Source organism: Fusarium oxysporum, chromosome 2 (genome assembly GCF_000149955.1).
Source record: "Fusarium oxysporum f. sp. lycopersici 4287 chromosome 2, whole genome shotgun sequence".
NCBI classification, from domain to species: domain Eukaryota; kingdom Fungi; phylum Ascomycota; class Sordariomycetes; order Hypocreales; family Nectriaceae; genus Fusarium; species Fusarium oxysporum.
In genome coordinates this window covers 2,676,594-2,697,665 of record NC_030987.1, presented here as the reverse complement: position 1 = coordinate 2,697,665, position 21,072 = coordinate 2,676,594, and the positions used below count along the sequence as shown (strand labels likewise).

The 21,072-nt window shown below is 48.8% G+C and overlaps 7 protein-coding genes across 7 annotated transcripts; 3 read left to right on the top strand and 4 right to left on the bottom strand.

Moving 5' to 3' along the window:
• Positions 1 to 96: 96 nt before the first annotated feature.
• On the bottom strand, positions 97 to 1,382 carry FOXG_08188 (uncharacterized protein). Its single transcript, XM_018386978.1, has 2 exons — positions 893 to 1,382; positions 97 to 825 (listed from the first exon to the last, which is right to left on the bottom strand). The coding sequence occupies exons 1-2, from the start codon at positions 1,034 to 1,036 to the stop codon at positions 307 to 309; spliced, it is 663 nt and encodes a 220-aa protein (XP_018244768.1). The 5' UTR covers positions 1,037 to 1,382; the 3' UTR covers positions 97 to 306.
• A 459-nt stretch (positions 1,383 to 1,841) lies between these two features.
• FOXG_08187 (serine/threonine protein kinase) lies at positions 1,842 to 6,252 on the top strand. Its single transcript, XM_018386977.1, has 2 exons — positions 1,842 to 2,478; positions 2,538 to 6,252. Exons 1-2 carry the CDS (start codon positions 2,336 to 2,338, stop codon positions 4,678 to 4,680), a joined length of 2,286 nt encoding a protein of 761 aa, XP_018244767.1. The 5' UTR covers positions 1,842 to 2,335; the 3' UTR covers positions 4,681 to 6,252.
• FOXG_08186 (uncharacterized protein) lies at positions 1,856 to 6,394 on the bottom strand. Its single transcript, XM_018386976.1, has 2 exons — positions 5,936 to 6,394; positions 1,856 to 5,885 (listed from the first exon to the last, which is right to left on the bottom strand). Exons 1-2 carry the CDS (start codon positions 6,161 to 6,163, stop codon positions 4,911 to 4,913), a joined length of 1,203 nt encoding a protein of 400 aa, XP_018244766.1. The 5' UTR covers positions 6,164 to 6,394; the 3' UTR covers positions 1,856 to 4,910.
• A 548-nt stretch (positions 6,395 to 6,942) lies between these two features.
• On the bottom strand, positions 6,943 to 7,235 carry FOXG_19767 (uncharacterized protein; the record flags this gene model as incomplete). Its single annotated transcript, XM_018400032.1, has 2 exons — positions 6,943 to 6,992; positions 7,118 to 7,235. The coding sequence occupies 2 exons, from the start codon at positions 7,233 to 7,235 to the stop codon at positions 6,943 to 6,945; spliced, it is 168 nt and encodes a 55-aa protein (XP_018244765.1).
• Positions 7,236 to 8,496: 1,261 nt separating this feature from the next.
• Positions 8,497 to 9,028, bottom strand: FOXG_08185 (uncharacterized protein; the record flags this gene model as incomplete). The annotated part of the gene is made up of 2 exons (XM_018386975.1): positions 8,497 to 8,730; positions 8,927 to 9,028. 2 exons carry the CDS (start codon positions 9,026 to 9,028, stop codon positions 8,497 to 8,499), a joined length of 336 nt encoding a protein of 111 aa, XP_018244764.1.
• A 305-nt stretch (positions 9,029 to 9,333) lies between these two features.
• FOXG_08184 (uncharacterized protein) lies at positions 9,334 to 12,779 on the top strand. The gene is made up of 2 exons (XM_018386974.1): positions 9,334 to 10,022; positions 10,474 to 12,779. Exon 2 carries the CDS (start codon positions 10,985 to 10,987, stop codon positions 12,686 to 12,688), a length of 1,704 nt encoding a protein of 567 aa, XP_018244763.1. The 5' UTR covers positions 9,334 to 10,022; positions 10,474 to 10,984; the 3' UTR covers positions 12,689 to 12,779.
• Positions 12,780 to 14,058: 1,279 nt separating this feature from the next.
• On the top strand, positions 14,059 to 21,000 carry FOXG_08183 (proteasome activator subunit 4). The gene is made up of 3 exons (XM_018386973.1): positions 14,059 to 14,957; positions 15,005 to 20,351; positions 20,404 to 21,000. The coding sequence occupies exons 1-3, from the start codon at positions 14,494 to 14,496 to the stop codon at positions 20,464 to 20,466; spliced, it is 5,874 nt and encodes a 1,957-aa protein (XP_018244762.1). The 5' UTR covers positions 14,059 to 14,493; the 3' UTR covers positions 20,467 to 21,000.
• Positions 21,001 to 21,072: the final 72 nt, after the last annotated feature.

The window sequence follows — 21,072 nt, the reverse complement described above, 5'->3', positions numbered from 1 at the left end:
ATAAATTTCGGAAGAAAATATATATAAACAGGAAAACAAAAACCATATTATTAAGAAATGCGATGGATAAATGCCTCCCCAGGGAGAATAGAAAGCAAATCCAAACACTTCGGCACTTCGTGGGGAGGGGGGTTGGCCATGAGTCAAACGTCAAGCCACCCTTCAAATATGCTCTCAAAAGGCGGCGAACAAAGCTCCGTCCTGGGCGCATAAAGAGACGGGAATAATCTTGGTGAAGGGTGATGAAGGAAAGGATTTTGCTCGAAACTAACTGTCGTTTGTGTGTCGTAAACCGGGAAACTTGCATTATCTGTAGTTGGCATTGTGATGATTTCGTAAGGCAGGTTTCAAGGGAGGCGTAGCCTGTTGCCGTATAGTGGCGTCCGGTCTTTGCGGAGTAGACAGGCTCTTCTCTTGAGAAGTGTTAAAACCAGGTGGGTTCTGTAACATGAATTCACCACTCCCCGAGCCAGAAGTGCTAGAGTCAGAGCCAGATGGGTGCCGTCCTGGGGGCTGTGACACAACTTGCTCTTGTGCTTGCGCAGGGACTGGAGTATCTTCGATGCCATCGCGGTTCGAGTCATCGGCAGATTTCCTTGTGAGTGAGAGAAACTTGCGGGTTGTATCATTGAGACGTCTTGCAACTTCAGGTGCACCCTCCAGCATTCCCTGTGAAAGAACAAAGTCAAAAAAGTTCATGAACTCTTTGCTCATGTTTTCATTAGCATCTTCAAGATCCTTGACTTTGTCCTCAAGGGTCGTAATGGCAGTATCTTTGCGATTACGATAGGCCCTTTGAGCCAGTCGGATCTGCGTTCGACGACGCTGTGAAAATTGTTAGTCAGAATGAGATCAGGCTGAGTGAAGAACCTGGCTCATCGCATGAACTCACATCTTGAGCCGTCTCATCTCTGGTGTCAAGGCGTGGACGGCCTCTTGATCGCTTCTTACTCCGTTCCTCGTCGTTTTCTTCAGACGCCTTGGATCGCTTCCGCGTTGGCAATGACTCAGGAGCGGTCTGAGGTTCTTCAAGCATGGTGGTTGGTTTTTAAATGAGGGCGTTGTGACCTGAAATGGAGGGTGTATTGAACGATGAAGTCCGTGGATGATAGCCTCAGGGGACACGGTCAATACGAATCATGTGATAATCAGCCGTAGTCACAAACGATTCGAGTTTATGAGTTTTTTGGTATGTGTCAAGAGTAACTGCCGGGACAACGACTGTGCGACTCCGGTGAAGCCGGATGAAGCTCGGAGCTCCGCCGATTGTGCTCCGTATGCCGGAGTGGGGATATGCGGAGGGTACGGAGCAAAGGCGAGGATGAGACTTAAATGATGGTGGAATGATAGGGGTAGAGATGTGAGATGATGTTGGGGTTGGTGGTGAAGCCGAAAGAGGGCTGTGCATCGGCTAGGATCTCAAATGCCGATCGATGTCTGCTTATCGACTAGCGCCAGAAAAGTGATGATCAATCAAGATAGGCACCACATTCAGGAACAGGAAACCCAGGCTTTGGAATTGCTTGTTGTCTTTTCATAGAGGTGTTTTTCAAGTGCTTGGGTTCAAAATGCAAGTATTTTCAATGTTACACAAGACACTGTTGACCGTTCAACCCTCTCGAAACAATCTATGAGATGCATCTGTACCAGGACATCAATCATGAGAGGGGCTTGGCCATGGCTCAGCCTTAAATGGTTAGTGGGTTCCAGCGGATCGGAGCGACGTTTGACCCACTGAAGAGGCAGTGTCCAAAGCGGGGGATGAATTTGGGCGGGACCAAGAGTTGATATGTAAATGCAAGACAGAGAGACAGCAAACCATTGCTTGAACCAACTATATCCAGTCTAATGCGTGCAGTAGGATCAAAGAAAACCAGGATGTATACACTCATCCACTTATATAGACTATCCATGCACCAGAAGTTTGCGTTCAATTGATCCAATTAGCAGCTGTCCAACCCTCAAAGACCCTCCACCGCTTCAGGGTAGTCCTAATCGGTCAGCTTTGTGCTGGACACAACCAGGCCACCAAAATGTCACTGCCACTTTCGCGACAAGGGCCGAGACTCAACTCCTGCCCACCAACAGACGACTTTATTCTTCTGTCGTTTCACAACCTCTTCATTCATCTTCACGCCAGCATCTTCAGCATATGCGCCTGGCTTGCTCTCTTTTCTCTAGAAAGAACAATTCCGTCAATCATCGTTGACCCTATAACCAATATAGATATCGGGCTTTGTCACTATGGCTCCTGTTTTACTCTGACGGCGCTACCATTTCGCGAACTACCACCGCACCCTCGACGACATCTGCTTTACCTTCAACGTCCCTCAGCATGGGCGACTGGACCCGGGGATGGACCAGAGTCGGGCAAACAGGTCCGACCCAGCACTATGGTCGTGTATGGGAGGCTGAGCGCGAGCTCCAGGAGCTTACCATCATAGAAAGCTGGAACGATGATGATAGTTGGCCCGGCATGTAAGCTATTCATAGCCGATGAGCTGCGCACACCGTCGATGCTGACATTGGCTGCGCAGAAACAAACCCCTCTTCAATGGCCCCGATGCGAAGCGCTTCGATACAAAACTTGCTAAACTTGAAGATCTGGGATATGGCGCATTCGGTCGCGTTGAGAAGGTCTCCTACGGGTCTGTCTGTCTTGCACGTAAGAGGATCCCACGTCGACGCGGGTTTACTATCGACGATTTGCGCAAGGAGAGCTTGACTATGCAGAAACTTGACCATCGCCATGTCGTCAAATTGGTTGCCACATACGCACCTCGAACCCACGAATTATGCCTGCTAATCTGGCCTGCTGCCGTCTGTAATTTGAGCACTCTCCTCGAAGACTTGGAATACTTGCGCATGGGAGAAGGGGACCGTGAGGATATCCTCGAGAGGCTAGATGCTTTAGACATCAAGGATTTGAGCGCTATAGAGCAATCGTCTGAAGACCAGCTTCTCCACTCGACAACAAAATGCCCACTCGAATTCTTACGCAATACAATAGGTTGCGTTGCTCGCGCATTGGCCTATTGCCACCAGAATGATGTGAGGCATCTCGACATCAAGCCATCTAATATCCTGCTCAAGGCAGACCGAGTCTACCTTGCTGATTTTGGCGTCTCGAGAGATGTTAGTGGACAGGATCAAACTATGACAGAGGGAGTACCGGGAACTGAGAGATGGCGAGCACCTGAATTGTATGCCAACAACGGGTCCAGCATGCAGTTGTCAGATATCTACTCACTTGGTTTAGTATTTCTAAATATTGCGACCGTTCTGTATAATGTTCGGTTAGCCGAGTTTGACGAGGCGTTAAGATACCCATCTAGGAATACCCAGGAAGAACAGCTTCGTGAGCGAGAGCAGAAGCTGAATACTCACTTGGAAAAGCTTACCTCTCATGCCTTGGTCACTCCCCCTTTTATGTTTACCTACGAGGGCCAAGAAACAGTTCGTCCCCGGCCAGTTGTCAACCTGATTGCTCGAATGATCACTCCGAACCCCAAAAACCGATTACACGCATACAAAATTGATGATAAACTATCCATGCTCGGAGGAATTCATCAAATTTATCATGGAGAGTGTTGTAAAAGGCCAATATCGTGGGTCGAAGACAAGTGGGATAAAAAGCTCACGGCATTGATGAGCCTTCGGAAAGAAAACGATCGCTTGAAACAAAAGGTTGCCGAGCTCGAAGGACGAGACAGAACATACGAATCTCGATTCCAGCGCGAGGTCGATGAACATAAACAGGCTGTGGTCATGCTTCAAAAGAAGCTAAAAGATATGGAGGATAGGTGTCATACCTTAGAGGCAGATAATGCCAAAAGGAGGAGTAGCACGAGTAAGCCCCCGAGCAAAATGGCGATGCCGCGACCCTATCGAAGCAGCACAACGAATCTTGAATCTGGGCCTGGGCTTGAATCGCCACCAAAATCGAAGTCGACGCCGGTTACGCCAGCGGCAAGGCCAGCCTTTCAGCCATGGTCTCGGTCTTATCAGCGTCTCCCACCAGAGCAGAGGGCCTCACCACTACAACGACAAGCCGTCTCACCGCGACCTCCGAATGACATAACCCCCAGAGGTTCAATTGAATTCCCGACCTCGAGATCACCAAGTTTCACCAATATTTCGGGTTATACTTTGCGCTCGCGCGGATCTGGCTCGAAGCTCCCCTTGCCAGTTACACCGTCTCGAAGTGAAACGCCGAATCTCAACCGTGACCAAAGCCTCACGGATAGCAGCATGTCCTCTTCAGTATTCTCTCGACATAGCATCGAGACAAATCCAACACCTCTGCAAAGCAGCCCAGCCCTGGACCGCAACCCGCTTCCTGTGGACTCTGCGAAAGTACCTCAATGGGGCCAATTGTCCAAGCAGCCTGATCAACCCGATGCGAGAGTGGTGACCCCTGAACCCCAGCCAGCGCCGTCAGAGCCGAGCAGCCCTGCCTTCTCAATACCATTTTCCGCCATGTCATCCCCGAGAACTCTTCGGTCCGACCTCGCAAGCATCGACGGGGATCAGACACGCCGACCATCTGTGCCCTCACTCCAATCGTTAAAGAGCTGGGCTGAAGTAGCAAACGAGGGGAAAAAGACGTTGAAGATGATTGCTCGACCACGCGCGCATTCGAATAGGTCTAATAGACAGCTGGAGGCAGAACCTGTCTAAGAACACGTATCGTGACAGAATGACGACATTGATGAATGATTTGGATGTTTAGGGCATACGATTTTGGGAATTTTGTGCATTTCAAGTTATGCTCTACACAACATTTGCAGCCAAAAGTTGAATACAAAGGGTATCATATCCCATCTATATTGTACATGCCTATATTCTTTCCAATTCCACTATAAATGACCGAAACCGGATATAATTGAAGGTGATTTCAGACCCTTTTATTAGCGACCTCTTCGCATGGCCGCAACGTGACTGAAAAATTGAGCATCTTCGTCAGATTCCACCGCCCCTAACAGAGAATTCTCTTTCTTGGCCAGCCCTTGCCTCTTTGCCCAAGAGACACCTCTATTACTGTCGTCCACTATGCCTTCATACTTCTTGGCATATTCACGCGCTAACTTTTGTGCCTTTGCGATCCATTGTTCAGACAAGAACGGGTCTTCAAATGAAGTGTCTCTCGTTCGTTCCATTTCGGTCTGCTTTTGGCGATATTCTGTTAGGATTGTATCCAAAGTCTCCTTTGCTACTTTAGGATCAGTTGGCTCTGCGCCACTCTCCTTTTCTTCCTTGACCAGTGCAAGTTCCTGCTCAATAAGACTGCTCACTGCTTTAGCGCGAGCCGTCCGGTCGTCTGTGATCTTCGTAAGTTTTTGATCCCACCAAGCTTTTGTCAGAGTCGCAGTGAAATGATATGACGCTAATGGTCCATCCTGTATAACTTCATCCGTAACACCCTCCTCAAGTAGCAATTTGTCCATCATGGCGTCCCAACGATCGCCTAATCGAGCCCTCGGAATGTCCTTTGTGGAAATACTCAAAAGTGTCTTAACAGACCGTCGAAATATGGTTGTCTTTCTACTAACTGCCCGTGAGAACACCCTCGGCTGTGGTTTCTTGATTCGCACGAACGATAGGAACTCAGCAGTGTTACCAGTAACTGGCGCCTTTCTTTCGCCTATAAACGCAGTTTTTGGAAGAGGGCGGATAGTTGGTTCATATTTAACAGGCTCATCAGAGGCAGAGACTTTGGTGAAAAGTGGAGGATTGATTCGTTGTTTCGAACGGGGTGGCTTTTTGTAGGAGGGGGATTCTAGACGCGAAAGATTGGCCGTAAAGTTGCGTTTCCGGATATGTCGAAGGATTTCAGAGTGCTCGGGCGACTTTGTATCTCGTCCTTTCGTTAATAAAGTAAGGAACTGAACAGAACATTAGACCATGTAGACCAAATCTTGTTCAAGCCTCAAACCTTGTATCCTGCAGCCATTGAGTCGTAAAGAAGCCTGAAACTGGTGAGTGGCTTATTCTTGGCGAATCTCTCTCTCACTATTTTTGTCAAAGGGTGTTTCCGTCCACCAGGATGGAGATGATGCGGTAAGGGCACATTGGACGCTGTTTTCAAGAGTGCTCGATAAAGTGCCAATGCCGCGACTCTATGCTGTGAACTGCGTGCCGCGACGAAGTGTTGGCGAATCATGGCGGCTGCGGTTTGTGTGGGTACGTGTACATGGAGACTACCGGTATAATTGAAGCATATTGGTGTTGATGTACGCGATCAGATGTTGGTGAAAGCTTGAACATGGTGGGGGAATTTTACAGGTTAGCGGCTCGATGACTAAGGACTACCCCAGATTTTGAAGATCTATGGGAGTTGAAACGGCTATCACGAAGGGACTATTCCCGATGTATATGAATGTCGAATTTAAAGTATTCAACATTAGAATATGACAATTTGCAGTCCTCGCTTCGGAACTCATCGTCTCAGCTGGTTTACCCGCAGAGAATATGTGTACTTCTTTAAGCTGGTCGTCTAGATCAGAGAAGACTGCGATGCGTACTAGAAGTTGCTAAGATGTCTTGGTATCCTTCGCGTATCGTGTTAGCCAAGGTCATACTCTCATTGATCGGCGATTTATCCCCTCCCAGAACTTGATATGAAAGGCAAGAAGCGACGACATTTGGCAAATAAAGTGCATTCTGTTGTTGATAAATTTGCTCGAAAGGCCTAAGGACAGCTGACAACTTTAGGGAACCATTACGTATGCGGTCTAACGTCGACAAATCCTAGAATAAGGGGCCCAAACTCAAATCTGGGTTGGAACCATGAGTCTAATGGCGAGTCAGGTTTTTGGTGTCTTTGACATGTATTCAGTCATTAAAGTTTTGCGTTCCTTGTAGTCAGTTTACGAAAGCTAGATGTCACCCATTCAAACAATTCTTGCCACATAATGGCACATATAAGCAGCCTAATACAAGCTAAAGTATGAGTAGGGCTGCATTGGCTGACTGGAAGGTTGAGCCGCATGCTATGGACCGTCCTATCAGAACAGCATGATTTGAGCAGCTGACGATGTTTTCAAGCTTGAAATGCAAATCTCAGCTCATGGCTGTCCATCCTTGTCCCGAGGCTCCCGTGAAGATGATCACTAACCCACAGAAGCGAGCTGATCAATATTTTCGTAGTCTCGATAATCAGTACCGAGACATCCGAAACGTCTGGACGGATCGGACAAGTAGAAAGTGCCGATTTCCGAGATGTTGCCCGGCATTGATTGATCTGAGATATGCAGCCGCGCGCTTGAATGATGGATTGGGGCAAGGGAGCCGTTGAAGAATTTGTGATAAGTGAGATGATTTTGAGTTTGTGGTGTTTCAGTAAGCTATCATGACCCTGACGTTGGATGGTCAGAATGACTGGATGCGGAAAAGTACCTGTACCTTGAGGACGGGAATAGTGTTTTCAAAGCAAGGGTACAATATTGAGTCGTTGAATCGCATGAACTTGCAATAAAAAGACTATTCTGTGATGGGTGAAAAATATCTTGCCGTATAATCGATTTGCTCTAGGCTTCATGACAGCCATCAGCATTCAGAACCATTCTGGATCTCCTTTGCTCCACGAATTTAGCAGCGCGAAAACATGCATACTAGTTACGCTTTTCCTAGTTAGTTATTTGATAAAGCCAGTCTTCCGTGTCACCGGTTAGAACCTGGGCTTTATTGATGATCGGCGAAAGGGTGCCAAATCCTGGAAAGGACTGAAAATAGTTTCAGAAACCTTGGACATTAGGTAGAGGAAAGACCCTCGACAACAATGAGGAATCTCACATCTCAACTATTTTCTTGAATAAATTATGACCCAAACTCACATAACATGATATAACATAATGTTTGTGGAGAATGGCCAACACGATTTTGTGGGATAACTGGCAGTTATTGCTGTTACGAGCCGCTTGGGCTTCTGGAAGACGCGAGGTGCCAATACTATGAATTAGCGAGTGCTGGAGATGCCAATTTGGCCGAAACAGATGTTTTAATGCTTGAAACTTGCTGCTATTTTGTCCAGATGATACTGGGAGATTTGCATGCGAAGATGAGTTTTAGGTGGTGTGAGGCTGAAAAGAATTAACGATAGCTTCAACCGGCACCCCAACAAAAGCGCAATAACACGATAAAGCAGACCATTAAAACAGCGTTTGTAGTTGTTGTCATTTAGCAATTGGTTCGTTTTACTGACAGACAGGCGGTCTAGGATTCTGAGTTGGCGATATGTATGTACATGCATGCACGATCTCATCCTTGTCGTTGCCTGCATGCGAAAGCTTAGGTCTGATATGGGACTACTCGACCGCCATTGAAGAGATTGATGCGTAGATTGACTTGAACTTGTAACCGAGGACGTATTTGCGTAGAAATATCGGCGCAAAGAAAATGCTGCGATAGGCAACCTTTGCAATGCTGGATGCCCAGTATGGAACTGGGAATGTGTCCATAGAGCCTGTTTGAACGCTTGAACTCAGACTGAGGCTCTTACACGGTCGCGGCATCTAAAATGTGCGACGCACCCCGCTCTGTGCCCAAGAAGTTGCCATAAATGTCGATGCTGACCAGTAGCAAGTGATTCCGTAACCCCGCGGAGCAGTTGACTTTTGGGCCGATCCTACGTTGATACGATGGACTGATGGATGTGTCTAAGTCGCGGTTGAGAGCCGTAAAAAACTTGTCTTTGACCGCAACACCGCAACCAGAAGAGTAGATCAGCCACTAAGAGTGTCAAGACGTCTGACATCCACCCCATCACTCCCGGGTTTACGGGAGAAAGTTATGCTAAACCATTATTAGACAGAAAGCAGATGTTGAGGCACGAGGGCAGCCTTAATAACAGGAACAGCACTAAAGTTAGGAGCTCACGAGTCTGAATCATGTTGTTTGCATGTCTCATTAAACTCGATTGGCTTACCAGCCTTTCTCGTGTTCGGGTTGACGTCCATCTATTTCCCAGCTCGGACCAATCTGGTACGGGAGGTGCCGCAGCTTGCATTGACTGAAAGGCCCTGACCATGAGGTAGGCAACCTCACCTCATATGACATTCCAGGGTTGCGAGATATCGACTTGATCCCCTGAGAGCTTGTTTACCAGACTGACTGGGCTGAACTTAGCGGGCAGCGGCATGCATGCATCTCATCAATCGCATGAGGTTTTTGTAGGATGGATGCATCGGGCGTGTTCATGGCTTAGTGACCCGCTCCCCCACCTCACTAATATCAAGGATGAGCTGGAAGACGCGGGAGAAGGAAGAAGAAAAAGAGAAGAAAAAAATTCATCCCATGCATGCTTTTCAAGGTCAAGGTTGGCTCTAGCACTTGGGGCCACCAACAAGAAAAAAAGGATTAAAGCAAGAGCATGGACTGAGAGAGCAGGGTATCTGCCAGCCTCTTCTCAACAACTGATGAATGTTTCTACTATTTCCTTTCGCCGTCGACTTTATTCGATCTTGATCCCTCGACACTCACAGAAGCTGCCTGGCCCTTCTTCCTCGATCGGAGAGACTAGGATCGCTGCTAGAAAGGAGACCTCGATCTGGTGACGCAGACTTGACTGGCACACGACATCGACGTAATAGGGGAATATAAGTCAAATAAAACAGTAACTGCACTGCGATCATCAGGACTGGTTACTAAAAAAGGAAATATCCTGGGGAACCAGCCAGCTGGTCCAACGCTCAAAGCCCAAAGTACCGGTACACAAATAAAAAGCAAAAACCGCCAGAGACATCTCGAGCCAATAGAGTAGACAGGGACAACGGCAGCCACCAGTAACAGCTTGAGGTCACCACCTGGACTCTAATTAATATCCAACCCGCCGATCCCAGGGCGGCCTCACTCATTCATCTTACCACCCTTTTACTTTCTCTAGCTCCTCCTTTTCTTTTCTCGTTCTGTTTCCCTTTGACTTTCTCTTTTTCTATTTCCCAGCCTCGCAAATAATTCACTTCATCCTTTGGGCCTTTAGCCGCCAGACTCAACACTTTTCGATGCTGCGCATGCACTAATACGTAAGTCGTCCTCGCTTCTTCTGTCCCCTGTTTTCGCGTGTCTACGGCATGTTGCTCCCGGCGCCGCTCTTTCTACCCCTGGCCCTTCTATTGATTAGCGGATGGAGTCTCGCGGCATCGTTGAGCTGTGCCTGAGCGGCTTGACCGCCCTATCCCTGGCTTTGAGGCGGATTCCGTTGATGCCTTCTTGACGGCCATGTCATGACAGTCCAGGCAAGCCACTGCTTACCCCAGCTTGACCCCTGGATCTGCCCATCATCGCGTCTGCTTCTGATATACACCCGAGTATCTTCCACCGCTTCGAGTCCTTGTCTTCTTGACCGTATAATCTTCACCTTACCCATGAGCCCATAACGCCTAACAGCTAGCTTTCCGCCGCTCAACCATTTTCGCTTTTCATCCGTCTTTTACGGTGACCGCTTTATTCAAAGCTGACTTTAATACTTGACAGACCCCACGCGATCAGTTCATACACAGAGTTGCGCGCGGTCTCTTGTAATACCAACTTTCTTCCTATCCACCATACTAAACAGGGCTACACCTCCCCTGACGATATTGGGCCAACCTCTTATCTCTTGACACCTTACCCAACATCTCGTCATCTGCCGGTTCGTGTATTGTCCAAGTGCTGGCTGCCACGGCGGGTCGACCATTTCCGTATCATCCCATCTCGCTCATCCTGGTCTCATCGGACCACATCTTCCCCGGCTTAACATCCCGCCAGATCGGTTACTTTATTGCTCGATCACGCCCTGTGCTTTAGTTGCGTATTCGGCTTTGAAAGCCACTGAAACACATATCATAACTTGACCTGCTTCACTTCGTGGTCTTTGTATTTGTTTACATTCGCCATCAATCATCACTCAGCCCTATTTGACGACAGAGTTGATCTTCTGTCTAATACCAACGACACCTTTGATTGAGCTGCTGCATGAGCTCGACCCGAACTTGGCTTGGCTATCATGTTCCTGCATGCTGGTGCTAGCCTTCACGGCCACGAGTACTCGACAAATCGACAGACACAAGCGCCCCAAGGAGCGTTGCCCTTCCTCCGATCAGCGCTTCGACGTCGGTCAGATGCTGATAAAACAACAAGGCCATTATCAGCAGACGTTACTTCCTTACCACAACTCCGACCAATGTCATACCATGAGAAACTCCCGCCTGCGACTACAGTGACACCGGTGCGCCGGACTTCTCGCCCCAGGCCCAAGTCTGAGTACATGCCTCGGCGAGATCTCTCTGTTCGCTTTCGTGAACCGGAGACTGATGACGACCTGCCACCGTCAGAGGTTCAGAGCGAAGACGAAGGCTCTGCTGCCTGCTCAGATATAAGTGAACTAAGTGATTCATCCACAGCACCTCGAAGAAGGAGGAGGAAGCGCACCTTCAGAAAATCTACACAATTTCTTCTTGCACACCCAGCACCTCGACCAGGAGCCAGACAACGCCGCTTGGTTCATCTCCGCCCACGACTGCTCCTTCAATTACAAGAAGTCGGCGAGAAGCGCCCAATACCCGCATTTGATGTAGTACCGTCCAGCCTCATCACGGGCTCTCAGATTGTTCCTCGCATGGCCAAGCGTTGCCCCCACCTGTTCCGTACAAAGCCAGTCCTAGGCATGAACGATCTTCTTATTGTTCGCAGTGAGGACTACGACACGCCAGCATCTCCAGGATCTCTCGATACCGAAGACTCGCTCGACCAAAGGGACGTCGTTGCAGTTATTAGCCCACTTCCCCAAATGGGTGACGAGTCCGCCGAAATCGTGATGGAAGATGGATCGACCTGGGAGTCAAGTTTGATGGCCAATGGCTCATATGAGTTCATTGGAGTTGACGAGCGAGGACGAATCAGTACGGCACGATGGGTCAAGAAGACTTCAACGCCAACATCCCCCATGCCTAGGAATACCGGAGAACAAACACCACCACCGAGCCCGTTGCCCGCGGAAGTCAAGTGGACATTTAGTATGATACACCCCGACACAAGACGGCACCCCATCATGGGTTCCCTCATGTCAAATACGCTGGACGTCTTTGACACTTATAATACCATGTCGACCTCAAGCGGTCGCTATCCTCCAACTCGAAACACACCACTAGATTCTAAGCTTGCCAGCGACTGGATCGTCTCGAACCCACCTGAAATTCAGTCACGGTTGACGAAAGTGGTCCCAGAAGACATCAAACTTCTGATGGTTGCAACTGCATCTTGGGTCAACCTTAGACAAAGTGGATTGCCAGCTTCGGGAATCTGCAGGACACCATCGACGTTACAAAAACGCACACTTAGTAATGGTGGTGGTCCGCAGAGAGCTCAGACGTTCCCTGCTCGCCCAAGCCTTCCCCTTGTTAATCCTTCACATCAATTACCGCATGTCAACACAAGCCCGGCAAGTAGTTCTTTGGACAGTTGCACATCGGACATGCCCGCACGTCGAAGGTCGGTGTCCTACAATGCCGGGTTTGTCAAGCGGTTTGTGACGCCGCGTGTCAGCGAGGATGGAAGACCTCCGCTAGAGACCCTCGATATTAAGTCAGACAGGCCACCGACAAGACGTGTGAGCATTAGTGTGCGGAATTTTGCAGACAAGATTTTCCGCCGGAGAAGCAACTCCCATGCGCAGGCTGAAGATATATATGGACACAAGTTCGAGTATTGATACATCGATAGTGATGATTGTAATATAAATATACCTTGTCCTCAAAAGGACTTATTATCTTCGCACATGACATATTCCTGGTCTCGCAAAGAACTAATCTTCTCTGAACATGAAACTGACGACTCAGTTGGTGAGAACGGACACCTCGAGCCGGAAACACGGCGAAGTGGAGCCTTTCCTCCTCCGGAATGGCACATCTTCACGGAGGACCCTTCCAGATGGTGGGGCCCTTGATAATGCTGACCGGATTGAGAGTATGATTACCATTGGGGAATGCTGGGTCAAAGATCGAGGGGTCTTTAACCTCGAGCTTAATAGGATGTATAGTTCTATTCATCTAACCGCTGTGTAATGTAGCATTTTATCCTGACTAGTGAATGCTTACAGATGTAGCAGGCAGTAATAGAGAAACGCAATCATAAGAAGTGTGATGGTAAACACCCAAAGCGAGAGCTTCAAGCTGGCTTAGGCAAAGGAAGCTTGCGTGTTTGACGCGGTAAATTCGGACTACCTCGGACCACCGATGGCGGTGCTTTTGGATGTCATGCCTACGAATCAGTTGGCCATTTTTGAGACATGAAGAGTAAGCATGCTGTTCAGGCTGTCTTGCATAATTTCCTATTGGAGCCTTTAGCATTGACGTAGATGACAACGCTGTCCCGCTGCCTTGGGTATCCCGTCTTCGTTTTGACTGGGATAGAAACTGATTGGATGAATGTGTTTGAATAGAAGGGACGAGAATACAAACCGGCTCAGCTTGGTCCATAGTACTCGGGGGAAAGCAGTATCACCATCACACGCTGCGCTTGTGATAGCATTGACGTTTTTTCGGGCTTGAATGGGGATAAGAATCACACCAACAAAGTGGAACCAATCAGCCACAAATGCAAGTCGCCGTTACTAAGGACAGCAAGCAAGGTCGAGTAATGGGACAAAGGGTCCGAGGTTTCACTCGATGGTCAGCTACAAAATGAAGTGAACAGCTGATCATGGAAAGCCTCAAAACTCAAGCGGGGTGATTCTCTGCGTATTACCGCTCAACTCTACGGTTATTCCCGTACCGAATCCTTTGAACCCTTTGTGATTTACCTACGACGGGACGGATGGCAATCACTTCTCCATAGTTGCATGCATACAGCGATAGAGGGGATTTGATGTGCATACAAAGTCTGAAGAACAGAGAATCAAGGCGATGCGACAGAGTGCAATGCAACATTGAGATCAAAGAAACACGCTATAGGTCAAAGTGAAGACCCTGGATTTAATTAAGCTCACCTAGGTAGGCTTCACTGATTACGATCCATATTTCGCACATGCTCCTGATCGACTGTCCCGTCGGTTTAAATCCCCTTCTTTTCTCTGGGGCTGATGCGCGTACTGGCCCCGGAAAAGTGGAACCTGTAGCTCTGAGTATGCGTAAGTTAGATGTGTCCGCCAGGCCAGGCTACTGCTGCTGCATCATCCATCACCATTTACGGTCGCCCAGCCCGCTTCTTAATCCTTCAACTCCTCCCACTTTTACTTTTGCCTTTGCATATATTGCTTAACTCTGAAAGTATCCTCAAGTCCAGGTCGCCACGTCCTGCATATTGATTGTACATATCGACGTCGACTTCAGAATAAGCTCAATGCCCACCACCCGTTCTTCGCCGCCCCGCCTTGCGATTCAATAAACGTCCCGCCTGAGCTGTTGCGCTGAGCCCAGCTGAGCTGAGCCGCCCGCTCTTGGCTGCCCGGCGGTATTCGAGTGAATCGCATCATTTATCGATCACTGCATTATTTACCCTCGCATCCATTTGCCCGCCATGGATGAGAACATTGGTCCTCGCCCCTCGGGTTCTCACAGTTCTATGCCGCCTACAACTGCATCTAACCTACTAGCAAACTTCCTCCCATATGAGCCCATCTCACGATCCACGTCCCCGGGTATTCCTTACCTTAAGACCGATGAAGACGACAAGAAACGATATCGGCCCCGAACCTTTGCATACTTCTCGCAGCTCCCATTCGAAGTCGAAGAAGAAGCTCAACGCGATGCTGCTCTGCAGGGTATCCTCAAACAGCTATACATTGCTATCAGAGCGGAAGACTTCTCCCCAGGAGCTCTCCATTGGACGAAAGAGCTCCAGGGATGGCTCAACCTCAAGTTTGAAATGACGAGAGAACAGAGAGCAAAGCTAGCTAAACTTTATTATTCCCTTGCATTGGCTCCCGGCCTAGATGCAACCGCCTCGGACCGCTTCTTGCGCATGGTCCTCACTCTAACGAGGTACGTGTGCTGACAACATTTCGATGACATTAATTCACATCTTGTAGGAAGAATCATTATTTGAAGCCAGGAGAAGATCTTGTTCTTGAATGGAGGCCATTGTGGAACGAAATCAAAGCATGGATTCTCCCCTCAGAAGTCCCAGCGCACCAGAGCAACCGCAAGCGTTCCGCTAAACAGCTGCTCAAGCTGTGCACACATGCCCATACGTATTTCGATCCTTCCGAACGTCGAGCGATGCTGGAGGAGTTCTTGCCATTCTTCAGTGTTAATGAGCTGCCAAACGCCTACATCGTAGCAGGTGTTTTGAATGCTTTGCTGCCAAGTCACCCCGCCCCCATCAACGAACCTCAGTCTCAACCAGCCGATATCTTCCCCACGCTCTTCCACTTGTGGTCCATCATCAATCGATCGAAGGCATTCGATATCTTCTTCATTGACCTGCTGTCTCGTATTGCTCGAGACCACATAGCCTGCTCCTATGTCCCATTTGGAAGCCATGGCATCTTTTCAAAGGACCAATCCGACCTCATTTTCACAGCCATTCTCAGGCTCACACAAATCCCCGTGGGCCAAGCCAATTCTCCGTATACTCCTCTGGACTATCTTTCTGGGGCAGGCATCTATGTTGAGAAAGATAAGAAGAAGTATCCAGTGGCCTATATGATATCCCGCTTGATCGTGAGCTCTTTGTCTCCGGCTTGCCTGAAGGAAGATGATTCTATCATCTCACACTTGGAAGGCCTTATGGAGTCTATCGATACTTTCTTTCACCCCTCCAACCAGGGCTCATGGACCACCATGCTTGGTCAGTTGACCCTCTACCTCACTGAGGCGTTCGTCTCCCGATGGAATCGTGAGCAGAGCGGTGAGCTGGATCTCCCCGAAGATCGTAAAATCAACGATGGCTTGAAAAAGCGTTTTGTGATGGCACTCAAAGAAGTGACATTCATGGGTCTTTTCTCCAAAAGCAGCCGCGTGTCTTACTATTACTACAGCGCCTTGCAAGGACTTGCATATCTCGAACCGGACCTGGTTTTGCCCGGTGCATTGCAGCGTTTCTACCCTAGTCTTCAGGGACTTGTGGAGGTACACAGAACCACCTCAAGTCTGAATGGACTACAGATGATTGCCAACATCATGTCCAAGCATAAGGGTTATAGATGTCACATCACGGCTCTTTTGGCTCTGGCTCTCCCCGGTATCGATGCCAACGATCTCAACAAGACCCAATACACGCTCAACTTCATTCAAAGTGTCGCGTATAGCATTCCTATGGTACCATTGGTTAAGGAAGGAAGCCACATCCATGATACAACACTAGCCATGGAGTGGGTCCAAGGCCAGATGGATCGCATGGAGCGCGAAGGTCAGAATGTGAAGTTTGACTATAAAAACGAACTCAGTGACGAAGACGAGGCCAGTATTTTGAGATCGTCGACCACTGGCTTTGGCGAGTTCATCCTGACACTTCTCGGGAAAGTGTTCACTCTCCTCGAGAATTTGCCTGACGCAAACCAAGTCCGTGGCGGAACCCCTGAAGACAATGTCATCAACGCTTTGCCGGCTGCATTGTCGCCCCTGTTCGCATCGTTGTCACCGGAACTTTTTGACATGGCTCTGGAGAAGGTGGCAACGTTTGTTTCAAGCCATGTGGTCCATCAAGCACGAGATGCAATGGCATGGATCTTGAATGCGCTCTGCAAGGTCAACCCAGAGAAAACTCTGAAGGTCTTCATTCCCATGCTTGTTGTCAATATCCGTAACGAGATTGACTATAACAACGCCGCGTCCGACCGAAGTAGTGGAACAGACTATTTGCCCCGAGATCGAGCATTGGTGTGGTATGTCAGCATGCTTGCCATGGCAGTTGTTCATGTCGGAAGTGAGGTCTTAAAATACAAAGATGAGCTCCTGGGCATCGCGGAATACATGCAAGAGAAATGTCGTGGTCTGCCCACTATTCTGGTCTCCAATTACATCCATCATCTCTTGCTCAACTTGACGCACACCTATCCCATCGATCACGCTCTGTACGAGCCCGAGGTCATCGAACGTGGTCTCGATGTTGATGATTGGGGAAAGACAACTGCCCCAGCCGATCTCAGCATTCGGTGGCACCAGCCCTCTCCTGCCGAGATCGAATTTGCCGTTGAACTCTTTGCTTCCCAAACAAAATCTGCGAAAGATCAACTGGAATCACTCATGAGCGACAACCCACCAGTGAGCCGCACTGGCAAGAACAAGGAGTGGTCAGATGAGGTTTCTCGGCTTATGCAGCAAATCCGCCTGGTCACGTCAGGCATGGCCACCATGTTCGACCCTGAGCGTGCTGCGGGTATCATGACCGGAAATACAGAGGATGACCACGATGTGGCTCGGGAAGATGATGACGAAATGATGATTGATGAAGACCCTCTTGCTGAGGTTGCTGAGGACGAGGAACTCCGACCTCAGTTCCGCTACAAGGCAGGCTATGCCCTCAAATCCAGTGACCCTGCTTATAGCAGAATCCACGATCTACGAGAAGAATTAGGTCATCTACTGACCAAAACACACTCTTTCCTTAACGAGAACCAGGAAGATGATGTGAATTCGTTCACCGCCCTGTACGCTGCTTATCGTACCTGGATTACTGATGTTGGCATTGAGCGCTCTGCTCATCCCCTAGAGAGGCACGTTCGACTATACAAATCTGACATTGCCGCCTTCAAGATCAAAGGCTTGAGGAAAGTCTATCCTCGACCTCTTCTCATCAAGCGTGCCGAGGCGTATCAGCTTTTGCGACGTAAACATAACGCCTCATCGCGGCAGAAGAGCGAGCTTGACAAACGGCTGCTGCTTGATCTTGCCGAATCGAGTCTTTCGCTTTATGCTGATGTACGACGAGTTGCACAGAGCGCTCAGGACTCATCGTTGAAGTCACTTATTGGCAGCAAGCCGTTGGTGATTCCTGTTATTCTTGAGCGTCTCAGGAAAGCACTTGAAACGAACGACCATGACCGAATCAAGGGAGGCATGTACACTCTATTGTTCACGTCTCTTTTGAGAACTCTCCTCAAGGATTGGCGCTTCGCCCCTGAAGCCATGCGATTGTATATCGAGACTGCGGGTATTGATAAGCCTTCCATTCAAAACCTGGGCTCGTCAGCGTTATACACTCTAATTGACTTCGGCAAGCCCTTTGAGCGCATGATTATCATTAATGATGAAATTGTGGATACAATCAAACCTGCTGCTGATGTCGCTGCAGCCATTGATAGTCGCCATCAATTTATCCTGCAACGTAGAACAAGAGTCGAGAAGTCCAAGTCTACACTGGGCTTGGAATTGACAGAGCGTGCCAAGGGTGCTCATTGGAAGATCGCTACGCGATGTGCAATTTTTGCCACCAACCTGTGTCTGCGATTCCATACCTTGGCGCCCCCTGAGTTTATCGATCTCGTTGCTCAGGGCACAAATGATCCTCATCCCGGGCTTCGTGGCTACTATCTGAGCGCTTTTACATCGGTCTTTACAGCTGTTGATATGCGAGCCGTTTATGGCCATGATTATCGCAATTATCTTCTTGAAAAGGAAGTTGGGGACCGAAACCGCATCCAAGTTACTGTCGAAAAAGGTGACGCCGAATTTACTCACAATTTCCTCGAGGCTTTCAAGCAGCCCGAAGGGGCTGAGTATATGGTGGACGCTGATCACCCTGGCTGGCTAGTATGGGGCAAGAAGTTCACAGCCTACCGGGCGAAGCCGCTCCCTTTCAATGCATACGATGATGTTGAAACTGTTGTGCGAGATCAGATGGGCCGGATCTTGAATCGCGAGTGGCTATCCCAGTGCTTTGACTATCTGAAGCAAGAACCGCGAGACGCGTCGACCGATAGATTCCGCATGAGCAATGTCTACTTATTGATGCACGTTTTTGACCTGATGCACTACGGCAAAACATTGGTCACTCTGGATGATGTCAAGGAGCTGGTAAAGGAGGTTTTTGGTGATGGCAACGACAAGCATCAGCATCGAGCGACCTCGGAAATCATGGGCGCTTTGCTCGCGGGCTCCAGTGATGATCCCCCCGAAATCCGAAACCGCGTTTGGGAGTATGCTGCGCCGTTCATGTTGAACATTTTTGCGGACGACCTGACACCCGATAACTTGCAATACTGGCTCACTTGTCTACACCTCGTTCTTGACTCCAAGGACCCACGTCGATCGCACGAGATTGTGGATACTCTCAGAGCATTCCGACTTGATATGACATCAAACGCGGCTTTCAAAGAATCATCAAAGGTTCAACTTCTGGAGTTCATTGTTGCGGACGGTGGTTGGCACTTCCGACATGACCAACCAATTCTTGATGACTTCCTCGCCCACATTGATCATCCCTACAAGGCGGTACGAGAGGCTATTGGTCGCGTGTTATCAGTCATCTATAAGACTCGATACCACGAGTCATTCGAGAATGTCAGCAAGCTGTTAGAACAAAACAAGGCTGCTTCGCCAACCGGTATCAGGCCTTACCAACCAACGGAAGAGTTCTCGGCCACTATCAAAGACGTCTTCCAACGACTCGAGAAATGGCGACACGAGAGAACACCTGGTCAGCAGACCCCCAGTTCTTATACCTCGGGTTCCAAAACCGTGCTTATGTGGCTCGATTGTACACTATCATCCCACGAGTGTACTCAGCTCGTGCCTTTCTTCCCCACCCCCTTCATGGAAGAATTACTACACATGATGGATGTCAAGGAAGACCCGGAGCTTATGAGACTTGCGTATCACGTATACCGTCATTTGCCCAATATTCCTTTCCGAGATGGCGAGGACACAGAATTTATCGATGCACTCATCCGCATTGGAAAGACGTCGAGCAGCTGGCACCAGCGGCTTCGAGCCCTGGTCAATATGCAGGTCATCTATTTTAGACGTATTTTCCTCACGCGAGGCGCTCAAAGAGAAGCACTCTTTACCGCCGTGTCTGACATGCTGGGCGATACACAGCTTGAGGTGCGTTCCTGTGCATCTACTACGCTCGCAGGCATGATACGCTGCTCCCCCCGCCGTATCCGTGACCCTACGATTGCACGTCTCAAGGCCCGCTTTGAAGATGAACTGGAACGCAATCCCATGCCGAAGCGAAACCGCCATCTTGCTGGGACAGATACCCCAGTCGACATTCATAAGCAAATCACAAGACGTCATGCTGCAATCCTTGGGCTGGGCGCATTAATCGAGGCGTTTCCTTATGCAACCCCTCCACCTGAATGGATGCCTGAGGTACTAGCAATGCTGGCGCGCAAGGCTGCTGCTGATCCTGGAGTTGTTGGTAAAGCGACAAAGACAATTCTCAGCGAATTCAAAAAGACGAGACAGGATAGTTGGACAGTCGATCAAAAGGTATATCCCCTTCCAATGATTACAGAGGAAATCATTACTAACAAGTGCCCAGTACTTTACTTCAGAACAACTGGAGGACCTTGAGGGAGTACTCTGGAAGAGCTACTTTGCCTGAGGACATCGTCTTATGAGGGGAGACTGGGCTCAACCTCAGCCTCAGACTCCACGGATGACAAAAAAAAGCTGAACAAGTGCCAGGCCACACGGGCTGTGTACGTTTAATAAGGATAAGCATTGAATGATAAAGGCGAAATGGATAGAGCTTGTATATGATGCCACAGGTTCGGGAGTGCGGGAAAGACTTGCAGGCCCCTTGATTGAGGTATTGATACCATCTCTGGCATTGCAATAGAAGATGTCCTTGACTATGGGTCAAAGGATGTGCATCGGAACGGATACATCATACCAGAGTCTATTAGTTGCAGTGCCCTATAAGGTGTTGTTGGTCTTGTTATGAGAAAACAGTGAAAGATCAAACACAATCGTAGCAAATTGAAGTGTATAAATGACGTGGCTGAAGCAAAGGTGTACAGCTATATTTAAGTAAGACCTAACACCGCACCCTAGTAATGAGGCCCAGGACCATGGGTCATATTCCATGCTCTGTCTTTTCCTAAGAAGCCTGATGAGGCGTTTCTGTTCTAGTTAGTGTTTTGGCCTAATAATTGAATAATACCTTGGGCTTAGGTGATGTGAGATGGAGGTGACCAGGTACCTTTAT